The following is a 10857-nucleotide window of genomic DNA, read 5'->3' as shown; positions in this document are numbered from 1 at the left end:
CACACAATAATGTGTACGGTAAACTACAGACAGACAAACAGACAAACACACAGAAAAATACAGACAGACAACCAAAGCATACAGCCACACACAAACAACAATTAGGTTTATGATATAGAGTGCTGTCACCATCACGGTTTTTCTGTGTATAGTGATGACCTCTTGCTGCAAATCAACAAGTCTGCATGGCTACAAAGTGGGAAACGTCACTGTAGGAGCGGTAGCCTATACTGATGACATTTGCCTCGCACAAGAGCATCATTGAGACAGTCAGAGGTGGCGGAGCTGGGGCTAAGTGGGCTAAGGGGGCTTGGTCACACTCAACTTTGAGTACCTCAAATTATTTGTAAGCAAACAGTACTTTCGTATTTCATGTACTCTGATGTCCTTCATGCCCCGCTCCAACTTGTAAGTCCATCTGTCGCCCTTGGCACTATATTGCTCAAGATGTGTGGAATTATGCTGTATGTTCTATGTCAAGACACTCTGTAGCAGACTTGGCCTTTTTGGGTTTTAGAACTTCCTTGTAAGAAATAAAGAATTGACGCTGTTATTCTCTGTAGATTAACACCAATATGTTTAGGTAGTAGGATATGTAGTTGTGTGTGTGTGTGTGTGTGTGTGTGTGTGTGCGTGCGTGCGTGTGTGTGTGTGTGTGTGTGTGTGTGTGTGTGTGTGTGTGTGTGTGTGTGTGTGTGTGTGTGTGTGTGTGTGTGTGTGTGTGTGTGTGTGTGTGTGTGTGTGTGTGTGTGTGTTACTCTGCATGTACTTGACCAGATTTCTGTGTACGACAAGAACAGTAACAAACAACAATAACTAATAAAAATAATAACAACAATAACAAACAACAATAACAACAATAATAACAACAATAACAATAACAACAATATCACAAAACAAACGACAAAAACCATCAAGCTAGCTACAGCCACAACAATAATAGTCAGCAATAAGGTAACACACCCTACCTCCGTACCCTACAACATCCACAGAAAATCCGCCATCAGCCAACGACAAGGCATGGTATTGCATACGGGGACTTCGTCCGACATCGCCGAGAACAACAACGCAAACTCCGCTCCTATTCCTTACCGCTCGCCATGAAAGCACGTACCATAATAAAATCGCAACCAGGAAACCGATTGCTAGAGTGATAGCAATAATTGCCATACAAACAAAATGCCCGGATAATGTTGCCTCGCTGTCCAGGAAGTGCCCACCAGTCATATTGAATGCGCAGTAGCAATTTTAGATAGAACGAATAATCAACTATCCCCAACCCTAAGCTACACGTTACGTCTAGTGATAGAAAGCCGTCATATAGAGCCGTCATATATAGCTAGATTTACTGATGTAGAAAACGTTCTCTCGAAACTAGACTGTATCGTCTAGATACTCTAGTTGACTACGCAGTCTAACACAACTCAACAAAACTGCTAGTGGTACTGTACACGTATTCTACGGCTACAGGAGTTCAGTCAGGAAACCAACATGTTCCGGATACCGACCATTCTAACAGCGACACAAATGAAGGTGCTGAAATGTCTACCAGTATAAGACTTCAAACGCAGCCATTAGTTCACTATTAGAAGCAATATCCGCCACAACATTCTTCCGTCCCCACAGAGGAGTTAGCACTGGTTTTGTCATAAGAAAGCAACAGGCAGTCCGGTTTCCAATCAATCTTAGGTACAAGACAATCTGCCAGACTTGGTCAACGTGGAGGTTTTATCCGAAGTTGCTCAGACGTTTCAGTCTTTGTTTTGCACGAGGTCAGTCAATTGTCTGCTCAAAGACCATCCATATTGGATAACTATTTGGGAGTTACTGAAGTAAACCTCAGCACGATGCCAACCACTGACATTCCATCCGAAAAAGTTTGGAACATGATCGTCTGCTGGATTAACAAACAAGGTGAAGGAGCAACACTGCACGAGTTGTTGGAGGTGATGTAGTTTATTGGATTGTTAGGAGCTCTCAAGTTGAGACTAGATCAGACGGTGGAGGATGTTTTGTGAATGAGTTGATATTAATTGTTTGTAATGTAGCATCTCTTATCTGTATCATGTGAGTCAACCTTGTTTGGTGTTCTATTATGTTTAGACATATAGTTAGTATTGAAAGTCTGATCCACAGCTCAGTCTTGTTGATGGGGCTGCCCAATAAAGTCGAAGGTTTGTTAGCCAATCCCTTCCAAACAGAGTAGGGGCTACGTCATCCTTCACTATAATCAATAGTAATCTTGCCTTTTGTTCTTGATATTCTACACATACTTTGACCTTTCCAACTGTTTCAATTTCGTGCACTTCAGGTAAATGTTTGTAGTTTCACGTTTGTCTTGTGGATTGGAGTCTCCTTGAAATTCGACTTGAATTCCTTGAGTGATATCAGTAGCAAAGTAGCGATTCCGATTAGACACAACACGTGCTTACTTGTTACACACCTAAGTCCCGGATATCATGTACCCGTGCGTACTACTCACTATGCCTCCCCTTTTCAAGCTAAGGATCTAGTTTCTGGGGAGGGCGACTACTCTACCAGAGCGCAAAACAGTTACTCCAGTACTTGCAATTGGCACCGTTGTATTGCTGGATTGTTCGCAGGACAGTGCTAGCTAGTCTAGGACTGTCTTGCTGCCGAGTCTCCTGTAGTCCCACGCTGGTGGTTCCTCGGATTGCTCTTGTGGCTCAGGCTCACGAGAAACTTCTTCAGTCGGTTGGTTTTCAAAATCGCGCAAAGAGATTGGATCTAGACTTCGTCGATTGCGGCGTCTAGTATGTGTAGGCGTTTTACTAAGTACGATCGATTGCTTGAGCTCGAGATTACTGATCCGAATAGCTTCTGGTCAGGAATCCATACTCCTCTACCTGGAGACAACTGAGTTAACTCTCTACCCTTGTGGTGTCGGTCAAACGATTGTTTCATTTTCTCTTTCCTCTTTCGTTCCCAATCTGTCAGTGATGGTAGGTCTGGTAGTTTGGGTAGTATTAGCTCTTTCTCAACCATAAGAATGTTTGTTCAAATCTTTCTGGCCATCATCAACAAAGTGTGTGTTTGTGTGTGTGTGTGTGTGTGTGTGTGTGTGTGTGTGTGTGTGTGTGTGTGTGTGTGTGTTTGTGTGTGTGTGTGTGTGTGTGTGTGTGTGTGTGTGTGTGTGTGTGTGTTTGTGTGTGTGTGTGTGTGTGTGTGTGTGTGTGTGTGTGTGTGTGTGTGTGTGTCCGTGCGCGCGGCGCACTCGCCATTTGCAGCCCGGACGCTTAGCGCACTTGGCGGTAAAGGTGAATTCAATTTTGTGTAATTGTATTTAATAAATTTACCTTAGCTGATTGAACATCACGTCATTTGACGAAACGTTGCAACACTAAACAATAGTCGAACACATAGAGATTATAACAAGAGGTAAATAACAAAACGTAGATACGGTACAGCATTTGCAAATGCATACCGTAAGTTCTATTGACTAAATTGAGAACACAAAGATTTTATCAATACGTTTGCATTTTAGATATTTCTGCAAGCACATTTAATCTCACAATACCTATAAATAACAGTCTCTATCATATCTCAGCAGCCACGGCCATAAAACAGCGCAACTCTAGTAACCTTGAGCAATCAGTTTCTTACTTAGTCTGTCAGTATACACACAAATCTTTCTCAGATTCAAGAATCGAAACCACCTCAGAGAAGGTGGGCCGAGCTGTCGGTTCAGCCTCCCAGCATTGTTTCATCAAAGAGATCTGCCCTTTCGGCCAGACTTTATTAATAATCGGTCGCCTGCCGGCAATCACAGAATCTTTAAAATCGATAATCGAAACGACGCTGTCTTCATTATACGGGACTTTTCTCGACCATATTTCCCACAATACAATTCCAAAACTACGAGAGAAAAAAATGTGTATTATTAAATATCGTTGTGTGGCAACATGTTTGAGTTGGTTGCAAAACATTGTTTCCAAAAATGGAACGGACATTAAGTGGATCCCCGCGGTGTATTATAGTGGCAGCCGCGAATGGGTCGGGATTAGGGTAGGTTAGGATTAAGATTAGGGTTACAGTTCAAATATACCAATACCTGTCACTGGAAACAGGTTGTGTGTGTGTGTGTGTGTGTGTGTGTGTGTGTGTGTGTGTGTGTGTGTGTGTGTGTCGGATGTGACATGTCGGCGGCCAAAGTAATCTATGTTGTGTAGCTGTTTGCCTCCTTCCGACTACATGCAACTTCCACTCAAGAGACCCATTAGATGCCCGATTTAGATATATACCGATGAGAACGAGAAATAAGGCACACGGAGGGCATTGCAGGAGAGGATCATTTTGACCGCGAGGCACAGGATGTCGGCTAGATGGCGTCACTCAAACTCGATCCTTTCCTGATCAACTGCAGAAGTCTTCCAAGCCTGCTTCTTATGCACAGAGAGCAGCGGCAGAAGTTTTATTATCTACAGACCTTGGACTTTGCCGTTTCGCATCCCTTACTGGGAGAACGTGCCCATTTTAAGGCATCGAGGCAGCAGAAGGAGGAGGAGAAGAAGGAGAAGAAGCAGGAGAAGAAGCAGAAGGAGGAAGTGATGGAGGATGTGTGTCCCTAATTGTGCGTGTGTGCACTTGTGTGTGTGTGTGTGTGTGTGTGTGTGTGTGTGTGTGTGTGTGTGTGTGTGTGTGTGTGTGTGTGTGTGTGTGTGTGTGTGTGTGTGTGTGTGTGTGTGTGTGTGTGTGTGTGTTTAGACGGATAATATGAATCGTCATTAGCACGGTTCAAAGAACAGGTGAGTCGGTACCATATAACGAGACCTGGTGTCATGGAATATTGACTTGTCACAACTTGTAATAACCACACTTCCTGGCCAAAAGTTCTGCCATAATGTGTATGTATTAGCGGAATTTCAGATTCCATGTGTTCCGTGTGGTGTGTGTGTGTGTGTGTGTGTGTGTGTGTGTGTGTGTGTGTGTGTGTGTGTGTGTGTGTGTGTGTGTGTGTTTGTGTGTGTGTGTGTGTGTGTGTGTGTGTGTGTGTGTGTGTGTGTGTGTGTGTGTGTGTGTGTGTGTGTGTGTGTGTGTGTGTGTGTGGTGCGACAGCTCAGTTGGTTAGAGAGTGACTTTACGGAGTGTTTACATCCGGGACCTTAAAGGATTACAAGTTCAAGTCACAGTGATGGCGAGCTATGGCATAATTTCCTTAAGCAAAAAATCAACACACATTTGCTTTCCTTGACTCAGGAGTATAAATGAGTACCTGGTCATTGACTGGGGTCCTAAGCAGTCGTCGTCTGGGACGTGGCATCAGCCACTGAGATTCTAGCGAGATTTCAAGTGCTTTCAGCACAGTTAGACTTACAATTCGGTGCTCCTGCAAATCCCTGGCCCGTCTCCAAAAGTTTGCTAGCGCAGGCCCAGAGTTTCTTGAGTAGCGCACATGGCCCAGCTTAACAGCTGAAAGCGTGACCTCTGAGAGGCAGCTCATAACATTTAGGATTTTAGGATTTAGGTGTGTGTGTGCGCCCGCGCGCACGCGCGCGCGCGTGTGTGTGAATGCTCTCTTGCATGTGTGATAGTTAGAGTAAGGTTTACGGCGGTTTTTCATTACTAATTTTGGCTGCCAAAATTGAACCACCGTTCCATTTTTATGACCCGGTTCGAAATAGTATATAATTCACCTGTAGACATCTACTGGCGTGCCATAGTCGTCACCGCGGAAAACTTCGGGAGCAGTCCACTGGCGAGTTCCTATGGCAGTAGTAAGTTCGTACTCTGGTTCCAGTAGAGGTTGAGATAAGGAAAGAGGACCGCACCCTCGTACAGCAGTCTGAAGACATCTTTCAGTCTTGACTAAGCGCGCACTCCCAAAATCTGCCACCTTCACCACATATCTGTTGCTCACCAAACAATTTCCACTCTTCAAGTCCCGATGGATTCTCGGCGGTTTCAGATTGTGGAGAAACTCCATGCCTCTCGCCACGTCGAGTGCAAACGACAGTTTCGACGTTGTCTCGATGATGTAATCGAAATTTCTTAACATGGAATGAAGGGATCCTCTCGGCATGTACTCGATGACAAGAAATTGACTTCCGTCGTCGCGAAATGTGCCTCTCCCTATGAACATGACGATGTTTCGATGCCTGATGGATCTCATCACCTCGATTTCTCTCTCGAATTCCAACTCATTTCTCTCGATTCTCTGTAGTTCTTGCAATCGCTTAACAGCGACCGTCATTTCTCTGTATTCTGCTCGGTACACCTCGCCAAACCCTCCGGGAGAGTCTTGGTCTATACGATCGTGCATGACAAGCTCAAAAGGGTCGACGACCCAAGCGTTTGTGAGATCATCGAGTTCTTGTTCTTTGCGCTCGATATTTCGTTTCTGTTCTCTTTGAGCAGAACACAGTCTCACCACAGCCACAACCATCAACAGAATCACAGCGACACCAGCAATTGCACTTGAACCCGCAATATAGTACGTGGCCATGGCGCACTGTCCTTTGTCATTTTTTGTAAAGCCAAAATTGCATTCGCAGTACGCTTGCGGTCCAGGCAAGACACCCCGGCACGATCCGTACCCGCAGTGATGATCCACGCAGACGCTGCATTCCGATATTTCCCTCTTGCCGACGCTATCGGTCGTCAACCCCAACGGACAGGGGGTGCAATTTGGCGAAGAAGAAATTTCAGAGAATGTTCCGATGGAACACGCCTGGCATGGTGACGAGGGAAAGTCCCTACTGAAATGCCCTTTGGGACAACCCAATCTCATAAAAGAAAACCCACCTGCTGGAGGAATATTTTCTAATCCAGGATTTTTTTTCACACTGCCTCCCAATGCTATCAGAGTGCCTTTTCTAATGATAAACGACGGGTAGAGTTCTTGATTTCGGGGCAACGTCTGATCTGATAGCTTCATCCATTTTCCATTATCGACACTAAATGCCCACACTCCTTTCATATCTTCCGTCACGAACTCGCAGTAACCTCCGTCGCCTCGTGGAAATACGTACTCACCGGCATTGGTCTCGATCTTGGATGCGGCGGTCACCGATGAGCAGCCGGCTGTTAGAATGATGTGTCGTCCGTAAGTCGCCATGAAGTGATAGCAGCGGTTTCCTGGCGTTCGTACACCGACGACCGTCACGTCTTTCCAAATGTTATCTCCAAATTTGTACTCCCAGAACGTTCTGTTACATGCTATTTTGTTGTTGTGGTCTGTGCGATTAACTGATCCGCCATAAACAAACATTCTAGAGTCGAAGACCGTTGCGGCGTGACCGAAAACGGGCAACGGTAAACCACCCGATCTCCAAAGAGGTCGGACGGCGGTCCAGGTGAAGAGTGTTCCATTCGAGTTGACGTTAAGCCTCCACAAATCTGCAAGAGAAAAACGTCTGTAGCCGTGTCCATATATTGTACCCCCAAATAGAATCATCTCTAATTCATTTCTCTTCACCAGAGTGTGATACCTTCGTCCTATGGGCGCCACCGTCGCATTTTCGGGTTTATAAGACCGCCATTCATCAAATTTTAGAAAATAAGCAAAAGTGGTATTGCTGCATTCCGGTATTTTAGTGGTATTACCGAAAGTCGAGCACCAACAAGTGTAGTAACATCCGCCGAAGACAATAAAGATCGATTCAGAAAGGACAACTCCCTTGGCGCCAACGGGTGCCATTTTTGTCGGAAACTGAAAACAAGAAGACCATCTCATCGTTGTAACATTTAAAACCCACATGTCGTTTAATCCTAAGAAAGTGCTGAAATGTCCACCAGTAACACCCCCAAACGCAGCAATTAGTTCACCATTAGAAGCAATATCCGCGACAATATTCTTTCTTCCCCACAAAGGAGTTAACACGGGTTTTGTCATAAGAAACCAACAAGCAGTCCGGTTGGAGATCAATCTGAGGTACCAGACGTCGTCAGTTGGCATGGCTAGAGAACCCGCCCGTCCCCCAAAGATAGCGATTGCCGACCCAAAAACCGCAACGGCAGGTGATAATATATGGGGCAGTTTCTCGTTGAAAGTAATCTGTAGAATTTCAAACCAATATTCTTGTATTAGATTGTATGCAATAATTGGCTGTTGACAACAGAACACCAACATCGCTTCTGGATTGTCGACAAATACACCTGTAAGTCCTGAATGGATTTTGTACTGATCCTGAAGAGAAGACGAGATCTCGTTCCAGAAATTGGAAGTCACGTTGTAAGCTAAAAGATTGCGAAGACTTTCTCCTTGGCTCGAGTCGTCGTTTTCGCCACCGTAGATATACATCATGGTGTTCTCAAATGCTGATATGGCCAGGTGATCGTATCTGGGTTGAGGCCACGTTTCACACTTTGTTTGACCCTTGTTTGCGACGCGTTCTGTCCAACGATATAAGACTCCCTCTTCAACACATTGCAACTCCCAAAGATCTCCTAAAATGGTTTTTTCTTTTGAATTCGAAGTAGTACTGACAATTCCCCCAAACACCAACATTGATTCTTGACATTTGCACCTTCCGGAGGAATCCCTAACGGCGACAGCAGAATGTGACCGTCGAGGTAAAGGCTCTAAGGAATCTTCAACAAACTGTACTTGTCTCCAAGAATAGCTACCAATCTCAAATAGCCATGCTTGACCATTCAGGCAGTAGATCATCACAATTTCTTTACAGAGACTAATCATTGTGTAGTTTTGCTTTGCTGACAGGCAGTTGTGCCTTGGAACGTTATCACTGAAAGACGGTCGCCACGAGTTGTGATGAACGTTGTAGATCCAGGTCCTGTGAGCGTGGCGGCTGTATTGTCCACCAGTGAGAACGACTGCGTCGTCTGTAAACCCGTTGTGAACAATTTTTATCGCCTCCGCTCTCGCTCCGTATCTGGGAGAAGGCCAGCTGTTGTTCCAAGTTTCAAGCGAAGTCCACGTGTTGTAGGACGATGATGAAGAAAATGAGTCCGACACCTGATGAGAAGAGGATTTACAAGAGAATACGGTAACATTGACCGTCCCTGGGCAATTGACAAGTAAGAAAGCTACAGAAATTATTTTTTCGGCCATTTTGTAATAATTAAGCGCAAATGTTGATGTTCATCAACCGTCGAGATTATATATAGAGACTGATCATTGACATCTTTTCGCTCAGCAGTGTGAATGTCGTCATTGCACTGCGCAAAAACGTCTTTCGAGAGTTTGACATCAATTCAGAAACTTAGTTCTTAGTCACACACTTGGTGTCACTCTCACACGTTCTACCAATAATAATAGAGGTGTGTACATACTCCCATCGCGTAATCTATCCTTTCTATATTATTTTCTACTGACATGATAAAGTTATAAATAATAAACCAACGCATAGAATTTCATCGTTGCATGTGTTGTTATCCAAGACGTGAAAAGTTGGGAACAGTAACGCCGGGCGTAGACCAACGACCGACCAACGACAGGTGTTAGTGTAAGATTGTTATCAATAGTATTTTATCACCGCACTTTACAACTGCACCTGTCAGTCTACTCTCCGTTCACTCTCATTTCAGACTTAGTAATATCGCCATGACTCTGGTATATTTCCAATAGCACAGCCAGTCTTGTAAACTAGGCCTTTACGTGAGGCTAAGAATTCTGCATACAACGTCTTTGGTATATTAGCATGTGCTAAACTGTCACGAGAGCGGATGCTGCCATATTTAGGGCTGTAAAAATCAAATTCTTAAAATTAATTTTAGTTAATTAATTAATTAATTAAAGAATATTTTAATCTTTGAAAATAAAGCATGCCAAGTTTCAAAAATTAAAACGTCAAAAAACCGCAGCAAATCTGGAATCCAAATTTGGCCATTTTATACTCTTGAACGATTTCGACTAACAGAATGCACATTAGTATAGTAGTGTACACATAACTTGTACACTTAGTTCGTTTGTACACGCAACAGTAGGTACACATAATCTCTCACGATCCTAACGCTAATGAAGGCCCACTGCAAGGTCGGTCCCTCTGATGGAGCCCTTCCTTTCTAATTAGAAGCCCAGATTCATAGTTTATTGTCTTCGGCGTGACTTCTGTAGCTGGGCAGATGTCATCTTCAAAAGTCAGCTACATTACAACGAGTAAAACACTCAGAATGACTGCCTAGACGAGAACCAACTTGCTGATGGCTGACCTTCACTATCACCGTCAAGTTATCAATATGTATCATAAAGTTGCCGTCAACAGTGGGAGATGTTCTTACACGCTACTCTGATGGTTTCCATGTACAAAAAAATTACGATTTCGCTACGAGAGAACTCTGCCTCCGCAGAAAAACTTTCACTTCCCTTGTTCTCGATATAACCGTTGTCGTCAACGTCCCTTCTTTTAGTAAACTCAAATTCGTGATGATGGAACGCCAAGAAAATCGGCGTTTGCGCTTATTATTTCCGGTAGTTGAATTCAGCTGTAGAAGCAGAATCCCCTTATAACCAAACAGAAGTCAGAAATGACCCCTTTTTACGACTCGGGGCCTTTTTTGCCGGTTTTTTGCATTTCTAGCGTTAGCGTGTACTCTGGAAAGATATCCGACTGACTAGTTATCAGTCTTTTGCATTTCTACAAATTTCTCAAATTCTAGTGGTCAACGTAGAATCGTCATTTTTGTTTTGAATTTCTTCGTTTTCGTTGCCAAGGAGACGTGTGTGGTTGCAAAAAAATAAAGCTTGACCATTCATCATGGCAATGATCGACTGACTAGACTACAGACCAAGTTGCAGATCAGTGAAAGATTTTCTTGCATTTTGGTAGATTTTTACCACTACTGCATTAACATAACATGTATGTACCTTAAACCACTTGTTAAACCAGCTTTGGCGTTAGTGGAAACGCACTCTAACTGTTGTAATAACACACCTTG

The 10857-nt window shown here is 44.0% G+C and overlaps 1 protein-coding gene across 1 annotated transcript; it reads right to left on the bottom strand.

Annotated features, from left to right (window-relative positions):
- Positions 1 to 3533: 3533 nt before the first annotated feature.
- Positions 3534 to 9031, bottom strand: LOC134187648 (uncharacterized). The gene is made up of 2 exons (XM_062655800.1): positions 5655 to 9031; positions 3534 to 3876 (listed from the first exon to the last, which is right to left on the bottom strand). The coding sequence occupies exons 1-2, from the start codon at positions 9029 to 9031 to the stop codon at positions 3633 to 3635; spliced, it is 3621 nt and encodes a 1206-aa protein (XP_062511784.1). The 3' UTR covers positions 3534 to 3632.
- Positions 9032 to 10857: the final 1826 nt, after the last annotated feature.

This window comes from Corticium candelabrum, chromosome 12 (assembly GCF_963422355.1).
Source record: "Corticium candelabrum chromosome 12, ooCorCand1.1, whole genome shotgun sequence".
Taxonomy (NCBI): Eukaryota; Metazoa; Porifera; class Homoscleromorpha; order Homosclerophorida; family Plakinidae; genus Corticium; species Corticium candelabrum.
This window is presented reverse-complemented; position numbering and strand designations above follow the sequence as displayed.

Bases quoted from the DNA above. Each gene is read 5' to 3' on its own strand.
- LOC134187648 (XM_062655800.1), bottom strand. From the start codon at position 9,031: ATGGCCGAAAAAATAATTTCTGTAGCTTTCTTACTTGTCAATTGCCCA. The intron at 3,877-5,654 runs GTGAATTATATA...TTTCTCTCGTAG, and splicing joins ACGCCAGTAGATGTCTACAG to TTTTGGAATTGTATTGTGGG.